The sequence below is a fragment of the Antedon mediterranea genome, chromosome 2 (assembly GCF_964355755.1).
Source record: "Antedon mediterranea chromosome 2, ecAntMedi1.1, whole genome shotgun sequence".
Taxonomy (NCBI): Eukaryota; Metazoa; Echinodermata; class Crinoidea; order Comatulida; family Antedonidae; genus Antedon; species Antedon mediterranea.
Window position 1 is genome coordinate 2300284 of NC_092671.1, and position 19967 is coordinate 2320250.

Genomic DNA, 19967 nt, shown 5'->3' on the forward strand with positions numbered 1-19967 from the left:
CTATATACCGTAGTATGTAATCAATTTCATGAAATGCGAACTCATCAAGGAAAAATTAAATCTAAACTCTGAATTTTTTTCTAACGTGAAATGAAAGAGAGCTGCGTACGTGTAGGTCATTTTGGTAATCAGTTCCACAATAGAACATTAATCTTATTTTACGAGAATGGGCGCCAATGACAAATGAAGTTGAAATAAAAGAGAGTTTAAAGAAACTTAAATACTATTATGATGTTTTTATAACAATTCATATTTTGCCAATAAAATGGCATTTCAAATGGGATATCCTTCTCTTAATCGAGATAATCGGTGAAGATGTCAAAAATACTTTTGAAAACGATCACTAACGAATTCACAATGAGCTTCTTTGTTGTACTTTTAAGGTTATAAAAAACTAATGTATGAATTTAAACAGCTTTACGTAATTATCCATGTAGTAGAATGAGGTCAAAGAGGTATTTTTCATTAGCTAAATATCCTTTATGTCCAATTTGTTTTAATTATTGAATAAAGTGGCACATTGCCAAACATATAGGATAACAATAAATGTATCAACTCAATAAACAAAGCATATAACTGTATAAAGACCAAATGGGAGTTTCCCAACGGTGTATTAAAATTAAATATTCAAATTTAATGAATGAGTTAGAGTGCAGATGTTTCTAGGTATTAAATCGTGTCATCTTTTTCTAAATTATGTATCAAAAGAGTTAATAAAATTGCCAACAAAATCAATAAAAACCATCTTGAGTATAGCAACCCTATTTGAATTAACATAACATTAATATTATAAAACATCACATACTTTTAAATCGTACAGTAGCAGAAAATCTACATGTGTATATCAAATATTATTATCTAAAAATATAAATTCTGAAATAATTTTTTTTAAAAACTTGTTTTCAAATTGTTATTGGATCTGTTCAGACTATTTTGCAAACATACATGGGTATAGATGCTGGAGAAAGGTGGACAGGATCAAATGTTATTAAAGGCCCTTTCACACAGCATCATTTTTACCTAATAATGTATGAGCCAAGATCGCACAACCTGTTGTTTTACGACATTACTGTACTACAGTAGCACAAAAAGTCTTACTCAAATCGCTAGGTGAGTTTAGTACAGTATACTCCAACTTGCCCAGTACTGTACCGTGTAACCTTAGACCTTAGGTCCATGGTCTAACTAACCATGAGTTAGGTGCTGTCACACTATTTATTGTGCTAGTTTTAAGAATCTCGATTCATAAAATGTAATGATTGCAATGCTACAACGTTTATTAACATTATAATGTCCTAAATGTCTTAAAATATGATTACTAGTGTAATGTCTACAGTACTGTAGGTGAAAGAAATGGCTTTCTTTTTAAAAAAGGCATGTACAGTAAACATGAATAAAACGTTACTAAATAATTACTTAATATACACTTACTTAACATGAATCGGACAGAAAGTGCCTGGCATGCTCAGCTCATGCCTTCAACTGGACTTTGGTGACAAGATATAATCCATACGAAATCAAATCTGACGATAACGTACACTTAAATGTATACCAGTATCTATTTCTCGGACTGTAGAAATTGGATAAACATCTCACTATCTCTCAACATGATTCGACACAGCTGAAATTTCCACTGAATTTTCTAACAGTCAGAAAGTGCTATATTACCAGTGGGGAATGTCTACTTGAAACCGGCTAAATTAATAATGTGTGAAATGCTAAAGGTATAACCAAGTCAAATAGGAAGTCATGCATGCAATAGATAATTTTTAAATGCACGAAAACCAAAGATCTTGCACGGGAGAACTATAAGATCGTTAACAAGATAAATTTGAGAACTCTCAAACTATAATGCAAAAATAGCTGTCTGTCATACAGTACCATTACTTTGACCATGTGTATAAAACATATATTTAATCAAATGCAACCCAATTGGAGAAATCACATAGGGAGTGTAAAGCTCTGTCTACACTATCAAACTTTATGTGACAAAACAATGTGATGTGCCCATGTACTGTATGGACATGATGATGTCATATCACTACCATATTTGGGCATATCACAACTATATTTGGGCACATCACATTTTGTTTATCAAAAGTTTGACAGAGTAAAAAAATATATTCCTCTCATTAATACGATATGACTGCAGAGGCTGTGTTGCATCCTTATGTCAATGTGGGGAAGGGGATTGGATATGAACAGTGGGGACAGTATAGTGTTCCTTATCAATGTGGTACTGGGGTCTGACTAACAAGCTCATTAGCAGTTTATATCATACATAACATGACAGTAAATATGGTAGGGGTCCAGTTAAGTTCTCTTATAATTAGATATTTTGATTATTGCTTTAAGATACACATCACAAGATAGTATAAAGGTTAGGAGGTCAAGCAAATGCTAAATACAGATTAAAATCACGATGATGGCCACTGTAGCAATGTAATGCTATATATTTAATACTTCTGGATTCTCAGTTGAGATGATTAACTAAATAATAAATTAATTCTGATAGTACATTTTATTTAATTAAACTTTTAGCAGATTTTAAGCAAATAGAAAATCCATGGAAATTCTGCAGACTACTTAAAGATTCAATGTTCAGATTTTTCACCCAAACGACACCAGGGCTATTGCATTTACTAGACTCCGAATACTGTACCAACATGCCTGACCATATATAGTACAGTAAGATGTTCCATAGTACATACAGTTTATAGAGGGATAACTAAAATGAAAAACCCCTCCTGAAGGCATAAGATCCTCTAACTAACCCCTTACATTTAGAAACTAACCCACTATTATTCCAAATCTGGCTGCATGCCTAAAATCTGAAGATATTTTCTTTCAAGTTGATTGGATTTGTTGACACCTTGGGTGTTTTCACACCCTTGAGGTTTAGCACGTTATTCAATTCAATCTAGTAACCTATTCAAAACTCATTTGAAAACTGATTAAATGAAGCAGAAATACTAAATATATCAAGATTTACGGTACTCCACATGAATGAAGGAATTTACACTTTGCTACGAAAGCATGGACAGTAATTGCGCCCCTCAATATGACCTCCTGTAAAGTACAAGTTCTATTGGGCAATTTTCAGCCAAAATAATTAAATAATAAACAAAGTCACTACACTAATTTTTAAAACTTTAGATTTCATTTCATACATTGATGCAGTATTAAATTACAACATATTAAATAAAAAAAAACGAAAGAATTTGCAATAAATATCACTTAAGATATTTGCAAATTACCAAATAATAATTTCTGCAACTTATCTTAACATACAAACTATACGTACTATTTTCAGAATGTATCCGATTACAGAATGAAGTATTAGCAACAATACATGGCGAGCGAAAGGTAATTTTCCTTACCCTAGTTTTCCTAGCACTGTCATCATAACGAACATAGGAATCTAGGACTAAATAGCAACAGAAACCAGGTTACATTCTCCATTTCAAGTTCTCTTTCATTGCCCGCTAAATTGCCAAATGGATGCCTAGATTTTGCTGTCATCTTCGATTCACTCGCAAACGTAACAAGTCTGTTTTTTTAATCCAATCAATTCGAAAGTTACTCGTTGGCATTTTTAATTTCTTTTTTGTTGATCAATGCTTCAAAATGTAGATGTTTTATTAAAAGAAATTAATGGTTTTATGTTGAGGCAGGTGATAGTGGAGAAAAAAAGAAAAAGCTCTTTTAGCATGACGATGTCAAACTACACCAGTTTATAACAATAACACCTTTTATCATTACTTTTAACCCACTTTCTCTTGGAGTTCAGTAAGATATAAGATCACAAATATGAAATATTATTTTCAAGATATTACTGGAGAAAACTAAAAATAATAAAGCCGATAAGAAAACAGCAGACATGGGCTGTGAGTATTATACTAGAAATAAAGATACAGTACAGCCAAATGTCTAAAAGACAAGGCAAACTAGAGTACATTGATACTAAAGTATGTAGTATACAAAACCAAGTCTAGCCAACAAATAATTAGCTTAAAAGTAAAAAAAAAAGTCAGAATGTTCAGAAATTACTGTAAAGAAATAAAGTAAATTTGTGGAAGATACAGTAAAAAGTATAACAATTTAAATCTATTTTTAAACCTAAAAATCATAACACCCAACCATCATTTGAATAATAGAACAAGTCACACATCTACACAATCAAACATCGTATACTCTATCTCTAACAATATTTCAATCTTCTATTGACTAAAGCTGAAGTATAGTCGTTATCTTGGGACCGTTCTATGGCCACCACCAGGTAGGCTTACTTCATTAAGGCTTCTATGAATGGATGTACTGGTTGGGAGCAGGAACGCTAGTAGACCAAACCCAGTACCGTTTCGATTACGATCAATCAGGAAATTACCTCAAGAACATTAGAAAGTTTGTTTACAATGGAATGCAGATTCTCTTTAAATTAAATACCATTAATGTATTATATATTTTTAAAAGTAACTTATTAATTTATGATAAGATCAAATAAAATCATGGATTTTACTATTGGGAATATTGGAAAAAAAAGAAAAAAAGATTAAAATAATGTTTATAGCAGTTCTGTCTGTCAGCAAAATTCATTAAAAGCTTGAACAGAACAAGCTTTTAATTTGACTACATTTACAGTTACTATCAAATGTCGATTAAACCTGAACATTCTCATTATAAAAAACAAGAAATATAGGACAGAAAAGTATTGCAAATTTGGTTAAATGACTACAGTAACCGTACATATATTGTACAGTGCTATACAAAAGAAATAATATAGTTATTGATATTCAAAATAATACAATATATAATGAGCAGGGAAGGTTTACAGCAGCAGCATACAGTAGCAAAATATTACATAATATTGTATTAATGTTTATTTACAGTATCAAATGGTCAAGCCAAAAATGCTGTTTTCAAAATTCAGATTTATCAACAATTTACTGTATTGCTATATCAAATTTGATTTAATGAAAATGCTTCATGTACAGTATAGTTGGACATGGATTGGTCATAAATATATTTAATAAAAATGCTCCATGTACAGTATAGTTGGACATGGATTGGTCATAAATATATTTATAACATATATTCCAGTGTTACTGGTATACTGTAGATGAGTCTTAGCAAATTATGTAATAAATAATTTTTGTTTAATTTGGAATAGAAAGAGATTACCTCAATATATCACACTACCTTTAGCAGGTTATAATTTGGTATACTGCATACTGTACTTTTTAAAAAAATGTTAGGCCTTGGGGGTAATTTTCATTATCAAAAATCGAAAAATAAAACAAGACTACTTTAAATGGTATCAAAAGTTAGCTGTCATCCATGATGCAATGAAACAAGATAATTGGAACAAGCACAATTTGCTGAAATCTAAGTAATTGTAGAATTGAAGCACTGAAAAATTAGACAGCCTAACAACAAAGGAAGGACCCAATTCTAACATGTAAATTATATACTTATTGTTAAATACATTTCAAGCTTGGAACGCATAGTCTAAACTGACACATTTTCTATTCATCCTATTTTCTATTCATCATTATTTTGTACAGAAAGTCCACAAAGAAAAAAAATTGTATTGTGGCTTAACGTTTGTAAACAGGCACATATTTAGTTTTTTAGAGGGAAAGTAAAAGCTGCTTTAAAATGGGTCACACGCTTAAGACCTTCTGAATATAAAAGACCTGGGAATATTTTAAAAAGTTGATATGTTGCAAAACATGTCTTCAAAATATACATGATTCTAATTAGCAACCACAGTTGTACACTGAGAGTTGGAATGTTTGTTTGATTTTATTGCAACTGCTCACATGCAGGTAGTTATGTGGTAGTTCAATAACATGAATGTAATTGTACTGGGAAGTTTTTAAACTATATTTGGACCACACCTAGATACTGTACTGTAAGGAGGGGGAGAGTGTTAATTAGGTAACAAAATGCCCTTGCAGTGCGAAGGGGGACTAAATGCTCAAGAGCAGGTTTCTTTTTAAACTGCAGGCTGGAGAATTGATGCAATCACAACATGGACCAATCAAAAACTGGACCAATCAAAATTTATCATTTATGGCTGAGCTGTAAAACATATCTTATCCACCATAATACTATGCTTTTATTATTGAATATTTTGTCATAAAATTTCACAAATATTTTATTAGTTGCTATTTCTGGAAGATCTTAAAACAACTTTGCTTTTAGAACAATCTGCAGGATAAAGAAAAAAAAGCATTATTAGCACGAAAACTTTCAAATTTTAAAGGATAATATTTTTACTGTCGTGAGGTTCGATGACCGTTTGCACAGCTTTTGTTGCATCAACAAACACAATACTTGTATCTTATTCAAAGCAACGATTCTTACATGTTGTGTTTTCGTAACTAGAAACCAATCATTTCGGACTTGTCAGGTGAATAAACTTACGTAAATCTTGATTACCGAACCTAAACATTTCTCATCACCTACAGAAATAACACACACGCAGAAGTTGAGGCATTTTATCAAGATTTTATCAAGTTTAAAAACCTGTAGGAGCGCCTCAATCAAGATCAAATCTAATTTTAAAAGTATTTTATATACAAGCTACAGACTTTGTTACTGTGTATGACACGTTTATAGAGTGCTTAAAACAATACTTTGAAAGTGAAGTGTGTAGCCTAGGGGAAAAGGGCCTAGCATGCCAACTGGGACAGGTTTTAAACACTCCTAAAATAACAAATCTACACAAAAACCTCAAACAATGAACCACCAATATGAAAAAAACCTGCATAACTTATGATCAATGAATTTCATATATTTCATCGCCATAGGCATAAAATAATTTCTTTCATCTTTTGCATGTCATTTATTAAATAAAAACCACAAGTGCTGGGCTTATGTCTGTAACCTGTATACAATGTATAGCCTTGCTTCAACTCACACACAATCAGTAACCGCGATAACAATAGTACATTATTATACAATGAAGGGCCGAAACATATTTATCGCTTTTGTAACGTAGACTTGCATTGTTGCACCTGAAAAAATGGGATGCTTTTGTTGTGAGTTCAGCTAAGTTCATTTAGAGACATAGATTGACATCATTCTCACTACTGCCTATATTTTATGACCGAATCTAACAAAAGACCAGCCTGAGAAAGCAGTTTGGTGGCAGTTAAAAACTTTGATATTTATAGCATACTGTACAGACACTCTACTAGACACCCTAATGTCAGTTTTTCCTGAAATTCTGGTAACCAAATGTTCTTAATGGTAAATAAGAATTTGATACCTTTTGTATGTCATGAAAAGTCTGCTTATGAGGTTCTGGTTATACTGTAGGAGACTGAATTTAGAAAAAGTTTTATTTATGTAGGTTAAGGTACTGAATGCAATGCAAGCCATTAGAAATTTGTTTACTGTACAATAGTTCCCTTTCATGACATCATACAGTAACTGCCACAGTATCTGAAGTTAAGTTGCCGGAGGGATTTATTTTTTAGCTCAACACTGCCCTCTATTCGAGTCAGAAGTGTTGTGACAAGCAATACCACGGTACTGTAGCTATAAGTAAAGGGAAACCCCTTCCGTTCGGCCAAAAAAATAAATATTATGACCGCATGCTGTATGATTGTATAATGGCTTAAATATCGTAAATATAATTATGTTTGGGCTTTTTTGTAACTGTTTCTAGCGATTAAAATTTATCGTCGTATCTGCCAACAAATGTAATAAGCAGTTGTATATGTTAATGAAAATTACTAATTGTTTAACTAAAAAGAAGAAATTGTTAATGTTTTTAATTTACTAAGACTGTTACTTACTGTAAACTCAACGATACAAGTACACTGAAACTTTATAAACATTGGTGGCAGCAGACTAACTAATAATCAAAACAAAAAGCCTGAAGCTCATCTCAGCATGTTGTCAAAAATATATGACAAAAGAAGGCCTTAGATTGAATTCAACCCCCTGGGAGGAAATATTCCATTTTGCTAACAAATCAAACTTGGTTGATAATAAACTTGACATGTTTTACAATTATTTTATTTTAACAACTTAGAGTACAGTAATCTAGATTCAATTGAATGTACAGTACAGCAATGTTTATAAGTACATTATTCTTTTAATAATATTAAATACAGTACTTTTAAGTACTGTATTATTTAAAAATAATTAAAGATATTGAAAAATATTTAACTTATACTAATGTATATGTACAAATTGTTACATGGTTATCTCCTGCTTGTTTGTCATGCAATTTAAATGCCATATAATTAATTAGTAATGTATTTTAATATGCAGCTATAGTATTTTCACAAAAAATCCTAGTACTGAAATTGGTCAATTTTCAAAGAATTACTATACTAGAGAAGAAAATGACAATAGAATAGACTCCAGACCATACAGCAACACCATTGTTTCGTGTACCTGTACAGTAGGGCCTAACACAGTTATAGTAGCGTACAGTAACATGTATAATTTCCATATCTTTATTTTTAAGATCAGACAATCAGACACCACAACTTCCTTTTAAGTTCTAATACAAGTTCATCTTTTCTTTGTATTTAACCAAAACATCCCTTTGTTCCAAAAACTGTTTTAACCTTCAACTTTTATTACGAATACAAAAATAACCTAACTTCTTATCCATTGATCTACCCTTGATCTTGGCCATGAAATGTTTTGCAATATTCATCGGCATCGTTTTATTAATATGCTCGGATTATTTACAGATACCCACAAATCATCAGCGCATTAAGAGATTATTTTCAAGGGTAAAGGAACGAAAATAGTATATAAATTATTAATCAAAACAATTTAGGTCAGATTATTTGCACATTAAATTCCAAGGGAGATGTATTTTGAATTTTAATGACATACTCTCAAAGGTCACATTAATGATCATAATAATTATCAACATTTAGTTATATTTTGTACGCAGATGACCGCAATATGTATGTCACTTTTTTCATTAGGAAAAGCTATTGTACCCTACTTTGCCGTGCAGTAGCATAAAAAATATTGATTTTACTTAATACTTAGTGTATCGTAATGAATTGATTTTGAACATGGAATTATTTTACTGTAAAAATAAGCTACTTCATCTTTTAGTACTGTACATCACATTCAGATTCTCGGCACTGTCTAGCTTCTTCCTTATGTTTTAAAATGTAACATTATTTATCATTGTAAAACAAAATATTATTTGGAAAATAAAGTTGGAAGTTGAAGTATCTAGATTTCTCCAGTATCATATAAAACAATTATTTAATACATATTTATCACACCATAGACCACAACCTAACTCTTAACCTAGTATGTTACAGGCAAAACATGTTTACACATAAGATACTGTATCACAGAATCTTCACATGATACTGGGCAAGTATTATCAGATTTGGACAATTAAGGACAATAAATAATTTAGACATTATCCTATCCTACTGTACTGTAATATCATAGTACTTTACTGTACACATGGTTGAGTGGTCGGTAATCAATGCAATTAACAAAATCTGTTTATTATTACTGAATATTGTAAGATTCATGTCTGCAATTATAAAAAAAATCAATCAAATAAAACATTAAACATATTTGTACAGTAGGATTAAAATAAGAATAAATGAAATTTAGCTAATTTAGCTACTGTATGAATCTACTGTATAATCAGGGAGTTGTATAATCAGATACACTGTAATACAGGTGTATGGACTACTCATATACAGGCTAATCCAAATGTATTCAAGCTACTTTTAATACACTAGTAGTTTTTAAATTATTTTGCATTAATTGATGGAACTGACTGACTGATTTATTTACTTAAACAATGCATTACTGGATTATCATCAGTGAATACATTTTTTAAATGCTAATACTACATTACAGTACAATATCCGCATTTCACTATCATGTTTTAAGTACCTACAGTACAGTACGTACAGTACAGTACAGGATAGCACACTACTGTATACAGAAACAGAATTCATTATGCATACTGTAGGATATGCTCCTTTAGATTATTTGACTCAGTTTTGGTGGATAATTACTACTGTACCTAAGTCTACAGTAGGTGTTTGTCTGAAATAAAGCTGAATTGAATTGAATTGAATATACAAATATATAATACTGTAAATATAACAAAATAATGACAAGAGGATAACCCTATCAGTACTGTATACTGTAAGCTCAAAAGCTTGTTTTAAACAATTTATGCAATTAAGATCCTACCGTAGTACAGTATAGCCAATCGAAAGCTCCCTATTATAGGAGACAGTACTCTACTCCAACTCACTACTACAGTACTGTCCACAACAATCTTTCATAATAAGGTTGAAAGGTTACAATTTGCAATTCATCAACATTCAGATATTGCAACCTCCAGGGCCTGTGAAATTAGCTCAATTTTGTCAGGGTACCATTTTTCTAATTCTGTTACATCACCTATGGGTGTTCACAAATCAGGTTAATATCGACTCACACTTCAATATAACAAACATATGAGACTATCTAATGAAAATGTGTTCTCCACAGCGTGAAAGCAGAAACCCTAAATAAATTATCAATTTCTGTTATATAGTAGAGTAGACAGAATACAGTACTGTAGAATACATTCCATATGTTTTCAATGTGTTGTGGAGATGGAGTGGTTAACCAACATGGGGTCTACTGGTAGGAAAATAAACTGGCAATCAAAACCAACACAAAGTAATTTAGGTAATATTAATAATAATACATTACACTGCACTACTGTAATACTGTACAAATTATGCATTCTTTTTTGTAGTAAAAAATACAAATCAATTTGAAGGCAACTGTACTTTTAAACTCTTACCATATTATCATCATCTGCAGTGCATTTAATATACATACAAGAATACATATGTTAAACCATTCATTAGTAGAAGCCAAAGTGGCAACATGGGCTAATTAATATTATTGCAATTAATGTATGAATTTACAAAATCAATAAATACAGTAAGTACACAGCATCTGTTGGGTATTGCTAAACACCGCAAACCCCCGCAAACCTAAAAAAAAACATAGCAAACCCCATCGAACCAACATAAAAGTGATTGAATCATGTAGTGTACAACCCACTGGGTATATCCATGTAAAAAAAATATTAAATTTCTACTGTTAACCACTTATTTTTGGGGTAAAACATCATTTTTTGGTAAAAAATGATTGCTAATTTGTAACCAAAAAATTATGTTTTATCCCCAAAAATAAGTAGTTAACAGTAGAAATTTAATAATACCCAGTGGGTCGTACACTACATTATTCAATCACTTTTATGTTGGTTCGGTGGGGTTTGCTATGGTTTTTTGGAGGTTTGCGGGGTTTAGCAATCATTTTTGACCAAAAAATGATGTTTTACCCCAAAAATAAGTTGTTATCAGTAGAAATTTAATTTTTTTTTACATTGATATACCCAGTGGGTTGTACACTACATGATTCAATCACTTTTATGTTGGTTCGATGGGGTTTGCTATGTTTTTTTGTAGGTTTGCGGTGTTTAGCAATACCCCATCTGTTCAATTTGGTTGAACATAAATTCTTCTTATTGCTATCAGTGTCATTTCCCTACCTGTTGTACTGTACTGTAATGAGTATTTTGACCAATATCCATCCAGTAATTTACAATATTATATACAGTAGATTTGAGAAACTAAATATGTGTAAATATGATGGTTTGATAAGAGGCCTAAAGCTGTGTATACTAAAAAAAGTGTGATGTGAGAAAATATGGTAGTGATATTAAATCATCATGTCCATATATGGGCACATTACATTTTGTGGTTTGATAAACAAGAGGCCCTAAAGCTCTGTTTATACTTAAAAATATCACATCACATTTGTTGTCACATAAAGTTTGATTTACATTTACTGTAAGATACTGTATACTGTTTAGTAGGGCCAGATTTTGATAAATTTATTCATTCCACAAAAAAGCTAGTTTTGAAATGTTCAACTAGCTAAGTGATTACTGTATGAATAAATCTAGCAAATTGCTTACTAGGGTGAATTTAAAGCCGTAAATCGTGTAAAGAATATCCACTGAATTTGAAGAAATGTGAAATTTAGTTCAAGGCCAAGAATTGGAGACTTAAAACGATTAATTTACAAACTAAAAGGATTTCATTTTCAGATTTAAGAATCAAATTGTAAGATGTTTTAATTTCCTGAGGGCAAATTGCTGAAAACACTTTGCACTGTGGGAAGGAAAACACTTTGCACTGTGGGAAGGCTGAATAGAGCTTCAGTAACATTCACTGTAAAATAAACTTTCTACTGTACATAAAATTTATACTTAATGTACCTACTTCTTGATTATTGTGAACATTATAAAAAAGCAAAAAAAACAAAAACACTGATTCATACAGAATGTACAGTATTGCAATAAAGTGGGCGATCTAGGATTTCTTTAATTGGGGGAGCACTAAAACAATAATTTAGTCTGTCAAAAATATTCATAATTTTTATTTCATTTTAGGTGTCAAAGGACCCCCATAGCACTACTGCATAACTGCTTCTGCATCTTTGTGTAGATTATTGTTGAATAAAAAGCGATATGGAAGAAAAGTTTTTAAATGATAAAAAGTTTCCTCGACTGACAAACAAATAGCTTGACATCTTGGGCATTTGTGTCTGCCACTATTTGTGGTACAGCGGAAAAATACTCTTGATTTTTTGTGTGACATAAACCATTATAAAAGGACGATTAAAGAAAAGGATGAATAACAATATAATGCAATAACTAATTACAGTTAAAACTGAGATTATTAACTTTATTATTTTGCATGCACTACATAAACATTTCATTTATAAATGGAAATACAATAATAAAAACACCATTACCGTTACAAGTACTCGTTCTACCCAGCTGGGATAAGGCATTATAACAAAACATTTGTTAGATAGTCCCCCTTATATTTATATTTAATTTAGGCAAGCCAAGGTTTATAAGCACTGTAATTTCCATTAATATTTTGGACAATAAATGAATCTGTATCTGTTGTATTTGTATACACAGTAAAGTAGATTCTACATTATTATACTGTAGGCAGAATGTAGATGTTTGCTCGTTTGTTTATTTGGATATGCACAGTACATTCCTAAACAGAACAGTTGGTAAGAGACTGGAGTGTGTGCTGTGGTGCGATACTGGCCACAGTAGGTCTCAAGTCCCATCATCTCCAAATCGTTTTCTTCATCATCATGTTAATCAGTGTAGTACTAGTAGTGACAACAGTGACAATGTATTTTATTTCAAGTCATCAATATAAGAATATATAATATTAATATGCATTGGCCTAGTCAAACACTGGACGGAATCAGACATTATCGGTTGTACATAGGCCTAGGATTGTGAAATTGAACTAGACTACCATTTTGGCCTAGGCCTAGTATAGAGTAGACAAGCACACGGCCACGATGACCACGTACCCCTCATGAGAAGAAGCATTGACAGCTATTGTTTACAAAACATAGCAGACTATCGAGGGACAAAATGGACACTCGAATTTGATGCAAATTTAAAGCATCTTATACTTGCTTAATTTACAAGAAAAACGAACAGTGTGTAACAAACAAATGTATCTATAATATGAAATTAAAAAAACTTACAATCAAGCCCATGAACACCCGTGGCAAAGATGATAAATATAAGTAGGCTGACCGTCGCCATTTCTATAGTTATCGCCTCGCTTTCACCACTGTATGACCTCAAACAGTGGTTAAAGGTCATAAACCCCGACATATCGACGCCAGGGTCATCTTATCAGCAGAAAGCTGTATATAAAAACGCCGATATGTTGATGGCGTCCTTCTGATCTGTATAATAACATTTTCATGGCTCAACATTTATATAATAAATTTATTTTATAATATTAATATTAACAATATTAATTTTGTATAACGTGTAGATAGATTGTGAGAAATAGTTTTGTACATTATAACTAAACTAAACATGGAGGTATCAGTTTTATACCTCCATGGTCCATGTATCGTGTCGCGCATCTCGTCGTACGCACGTCCAGAAAGCGTAGACATAATACGCGTTTCCGGTATGGGTACGCTGTACGCGTATCCGATACGCCAGCGCGCGTAATCCAGTATGCGCTCGCGTTTCCGATTTTCACGATTATTTGATGAAATAAAACGTCTAATTAATAAAAATAATATCTGTAGCGCAATAAAACAAAATTAAACTTCATTCCCAACCATATTTCTACAAAGCCGTTTACAAGATTTTGCTCAAGTCGTTTCTAGACTTAAATTGCAAATCGATGCGATTTGAAGTTGATAAAATTTCGTAAATTATAAAAGCGGCTTAACAACAGTTGAGCTACTCAAAAGATTAATATGATAATTCCAAGAATTAAGGATTAAGTTATGACACTGTAATTAAGTTTCAGTTCTTGAGATCTTTTCAGGACTTTATTTTAAAAAATCGATTCGATTTTTCTTTGTATAATTATATAACATCTCCCATTTCAGTAATTTACCTTTTTAGAGGACATTTAAAATATTGATGGTTTTTAGCTCTTAATTTATTTGGGGTTGTAAAAGATTTAAACGGTGTATGCAGAGAGTTACCATTATAAAAATGTTACCATTGCTCTACTATTTATTCGGTTTATTAGGCTTTTTTCTGGTTTATTTTACATCAAAATTTTCATTTTTACACTTGTGCCAAACAGTGCATAGAGTCTAGGCCTATTTGTATTTTGCGTTAAATACATTTAAAACCATTTATGTTACTTGTAATGTATTTTCCGTATGCCTCGGTTTTTGTAACATTTTTAGTTCATTTTAAATCTAATAGAAAAATGACACAGTTATACTCTGTCGTTGTGTCCAAAGGTCTTTTTAAGTATTTAAGGTTAGAGGGTTGAATAAATAGACAGTCTACAGACCAGGTTCTTCTGAACTTGGTTACTGGAGACAAAAGATGACCAGTTACATTTAAATTGTACAAATGAGTCATTGTCAGGCCCACGGTGACGTCCGCTAAACGTATCTTCAGGGATATTGACAAAATCTTTGGCGTCTCTTAGTCCACGATTTCAAGAAAAAAATTCAAATTCTTGAATATTCATGAAATATATGAATAAATATTTATAATAATACTTTCAACGTTAATCTCTCACAGCACTTAAAGTTTTATCTAAAACTGAGATGATGCATCAACGTACAAACGTAATTGTATTGATGGAATATGTTGAATTTGACCGTATTAGGTTAATAGATGGCAAACGTATACATTGTTGTTAATCACTGTTAGCACAATTCAGTCATCAATCTTGTTCAGGAATGGGGGTAAGAACAAATATATTGAGAAGAAACGTTAATGTTGTTTCTAAGGAATTTGAAGCATCTCCACTAATAACGGTAAATAATGTAATGTGTAACGAATCAACGAAGACGTACGTCGTCGGGGAAGACGTACGTTCATTATTTTAATGTTAAGAACGCAGCGCAACGTAACGCAGCGACGTATCGACGCAAAGTGGTGTATTGCTAATCACAATTGGGAACAGATGATGAAACAGTGCTGGAAACATCGCAGGTTTGATTTCACGCAGGCCAGGCGAGGGAAAACACAATTATTGGAAGGGAATTTTCTTACGTTGCCCAGGTTGCGTCGCTAGTGGGAACCAAGCTTTAAAAACTATATTGGTGTCAAAGGCTGTTTTCCACTAAGTACTGTATTAAATTTCGTCATATGGGTGAATAAATTTGCATGGTTGAAGACTGGAATACATCAAAGTATCAATTTTTAAAAAATATGGATGATCTGTTGGTATATATCTATTCAGTAAGATTATTTTTCAATATTGGGGACGTTATAAACAATTTGCAATGCAATAAATTAAAATTTTAAAACAGACAATTTCAAATATTTTTTTAAACAATTATCAGGAATTGTAATGGTTTATGCTTTCTTTAAGTTGTATAATTTGTAATTGATGAATAATAAATTAAAGCTAAACTATAGAACACGACAGGAATCATTCACATTTAATCAAGAAACAAATTAACAAAATGCTATCCTTATAATTGTCTATATTTAATAATCTCAGAACTTTCATTAAATGCAGTGAATAAGGTTCGATATAAATGTAATAACAAATGAAATGTCAAATTTATGAGCCAATTATTACGACTTTATGAGAAAAATTTGACTTGTGTAATATGATTAAATCACAGCTATATTAAAATAAACTGAATCTTGTTGTTTTTTCTTTCTGTTTTAATTGGTTGACATTTGGTATAATTTAAAAAGCCTTTAATACAGTGGATAAAATTGTTTTTTTAAGGCTCCAAATGTCTCTATCAAGAGGGAAAATAATTAAAACAATCCGGATGAGATCTATTCAGCTCTTTCATTCAAACTATTTAATTACACTTTCACATTTTAAATCTGTTCGTCCACCTTTACATCTGCGGTAAACTTAGTAAGGTTTGTTGTCCTGGAGGCAAATACGAGACGTTTCTTGAACGTGACATTTGGAACGCAATATCTTCGGCGGCCTCTAATTTACGAAGCTCTACCAAGCCTTCTCCAGCTTTGTTGAACGCGGTGGAGAGTAGTTTAGCTGCGATAGAATCACCTTCAGCTGTCGTGATAGCTGCACTTTTGACATGCTCAGCCTAGGGAGGTAAAATGTAGAAATTCACAAATAAAGCCTAACTCTATTTAGTGACAATTAATGTGACATTGTGTTGGGCCCAAAGGTGTCCCTTTGATAGGGGTTATAATGTATTATTTAAAAAAATTGTGAATGCCACTCAACCTCAAGATAATTTAAATAAATATACTTTTTTGCTCAGTAGAAAAATAATCTGTTTTCATTTAAAATTATCAATGGATTGACAGATATGAAACATCATTGCAAAAAAGGTATACTGAAAGTAGTGTATTAAAATTACAAGTAACTTATTATAATTAAATTAAGTTTTAACATCAGGAGTATCAAGTAAAGTTGTAATATCAGACATGAAATATACTAATACTTAGTATGCCTAGTGGTTGTAAATTCTCTCTAAAGCTCTGTGTACACTATCAAACTCTATGTGACAAAAAAAATGTGATGTGCCAATATATGGAAATGATGATATATCACTACCATAATTGGGCACATCACTACCATATTTGGGCACATTTGTTGTCAAACTAGTTTGATAGTGTAGACAGAGCTTTACAACCCTTTTACGAGGTCACTTGCATAACATGTAATGAGTACATGGGGAAAAATTCACATCACACAGAGAAATCTTATTACCTTTTCTACCAAGAATCTGGCACGTTCTGCCTCTTGTTGTGCAACTTGTTTCATTTCAACGGCTTCTGTAAACTCTCTTCCAAATGACAAATGAGTCTAAAAAAATCAGTGGATATGACAATTATTACAAATTCAGCTTCCAAATACACAATTTCTTAAAAATGCGTTTATTGATTTTTTGTTCTATATCTATTATGTGTTAAATACAAATGCTGGTAAGATGTGAAATGTTCATTTCATTTATTTTGCCAGTCATAAATTAGATTACCAAAGAAATATCATCAAGAATGAGTCCGAACTGCCTAGCCCTTTCAGTAAGCTCTTCCTGAACGCGTTGCGAGACAATTTCTCTCTGTGTGATCAGTTCACCAGCATCAAATTGTGCCTACAAAAATGGGACAAAATTTAACTAGGTTAATAAATAATGATTACCTGGAGAGAAATTGTGTTATAATACAGTAATTGTATATTTGCCCTGAACCCAAACTCTAGAGGGCACTATGATATTTCAAAATAATAATTATTTTCAAATAATATTTGTAAAATATATTAATTTAAAATTATAAGAACTAATCATTTTTCTGCTCAGTTAAAAAAGTATTTTTTTCATATATTTATCAATGGATTGACAGATTTATAACATCACTGCAGAAAACAAAAAGTAATCAATGTGGATTACAATTAGGAAGAATGTTCCCAAATATGGTAGTGATATGCTTAAATATGGTAGTGATATGACATCATCATGTCCATATACGGGTACATCACATTTTTTTGTCACATAAAGTTTGATAGTGCAGACAGAGCTTAATGCATACAAAATAGCACCTACCACAACTGCTTTGAGGACTTCACTTGTGATGGATGGAAGTACTCTCTCATCATAATCTTCACCAAGACTCATGTACACTTTGGGTAGTTCAGGTGCCATAGGTCTGAACAGGACACGTAGTGTGATGTTTACATTCTGCAAGTCTAGTACAGTGGCAGATAAATCAAAATGTTAAATACAATTTCATATATATTCTGAAATGATATATATTATTAACAGTCCTTATTTTTTAAGGATGATAATGTGAAAATTCTCTAGAATTCTTTAGTAGGAGAGTAACTGTTCTCCTTTGAAATTTAAGGAGAGCAATTTCAAGCTCTCCGACTTTTTACTTAAACGAATAAAGGACTGCATTTCTTATTGTTGATTTTATAATAAACACAAACTGAAGGTAAAATCATTAGGTTAAAATATTGGTTACTCCTCTATTGTTCATAATACTTAAAACCCAATTTAAGAATCTTATCTTTTTGGATAACATTTAGATTTCTGCTCAGAAATATAAGATTTGTTTTCATTGTTCAAATCAATGGATTGACAGATATAAAACATCATTGCAGAAATTTATATTTAACTAACAAGTAAAACATACTTAAAGATGTATTGTCTCCCAAAAACATAAAAAATGAAGATTAATTAAATCAGAATTTGAATATATTATTTTTTAGTTTTAATTAAGTTAATCATTTCCATAAGAAAAAAAAAATGAAAAAAATAATGTTTTCACTTGTAAAATGACAAAATAAATGGTTAAATTCAACCAAAAATCCATTGGCTGGCAGCCAATTTGACCATTTTTTTGGTTTAAATTACATTTTGGTCAAAGTGGATAACTATTATGTTACATTAAAATGGAATATTCAACAACAATTTTTCAGGGGGACAATGCATCTTTAAATGTTTTACTTTACTTATTCTAAAACTGTTTTAAACAAATTTAAACTTTAACATTTTGTTTCAACTTTATCAAGTCATAGTTCACCTTTGCTTCCTGTAACGACAGGAACGTTGCGGGGCCTTGAACGACAATCAAATATGATTGGACGCTGAACCCAGGGAATTAAAAAATGGGTCCCCTCGCCCATTACATAAGCTTTGACCCCTGAAAGTCTGTCAAAGATAACTGCACGATGCCCTCCATCAACTGAAAGACAAATATTAAAAAATTCAGCATCATTACAGATTTAATAATTAATGTATTTTTTCTCTAAATAGTAAAATTTAATAATTCTGCTCAGAAGGTAAAATTGTTTTCATGTAATTCTCACATCAATGGATTGACAGATATTAAACATCATTGCAGAATATATTTATTTATTAAAATAAGAAAATATTCATCCAACATTTTTGCCTTAATAATACAAATTACAAAAAATACATAAGAAAATACATTTTTAACATTAAAATAATATGATTCAAAATTAAAGTTTAAGAATTTAATTCACCATTATATAGGGCGGTATTTACAACACTACCAACTACAGCCACGCCAATACCAAGAGCTCCCAACTGAGTAAACAACTTGTTCAGGGCTGCAGCCATGTGTTCGCCGCTGTCTTTTTCTGCACCAGGGTAGGCCTACCTGCAAGATATACAAAAAAAATGATGAAATCACTGAGTTTGGCCTGACTGCAAGAGCAGACGTCAGTAACAGGTTTACAAAGATTCGATCATTAATTATGGAACCTCTTAGACTTTATTAATGTCTACTAGTCATTTACAATATATAAAATATCTGAAATTAACCCAAAATTAGCAATTACAGTAATGTTTTCTGACAAAAATTCTCTTCTTCTTCGCCGCCGACAGCACGTTGGATGAAAATAAACTGCGCAAACTCAATAATCTGACCTTTAAAA

General features: G+C 31.5%; 2 protein-coding genes across 2 annotated transcripts in view; both read right to left on the reverse strand.

Annotated features, from left to right (window-relative positions):
• LOC140040034 (activin receptor type-1-like) overlaps positions 1 to 13692 on the reverse strand; it is a 67980-nt gene extending 54288 nt beyond the window's left edge. The window contains exon 1 of the mRNA XM_072085669.1: positions 13615 to 13692. Coding sequence (XP_071941770.1) covers positions 13615 to 13675 — 61 coding nt within the window. The 5' untranslated portion in view covers positions 13676 to 13692. The remainder of the gene's footprint in view (positions 1 to 13614) is intronic.
• A 2350-nt stretch (positions 13693 to 16042) lies between these two features.
• LOC140039491 (prohibitin 1-like) lies at positions 16043 to 19940 on the reverse strand. The gene is made up of 7 exons (XM_072085098.1): positions 19872 to 19940; positions 19554 to 19690; positions 19091 to 19252; positions 18109 to 18251; positions 17545 to 17661; positions 17277 to 17372; positions 16043 to 16644 (listed from the first exon to the last, which is right to left on the reverse strand). Exons 2-7 carry the CDS (start codon positions 19648 to 19650, stop codon positions 16429 to 16431), a joined length of 831 nt encoding a protein of 276 aa, XP_071941199.1. The 5' UTR covers positions 19651 to 19690; positions 19872 to 19940; the 3' UTR covers positions 16043 to 16428.
• Between the last annotated feature and the right edge of the window lie 27 nt (positions 19941 to 19967).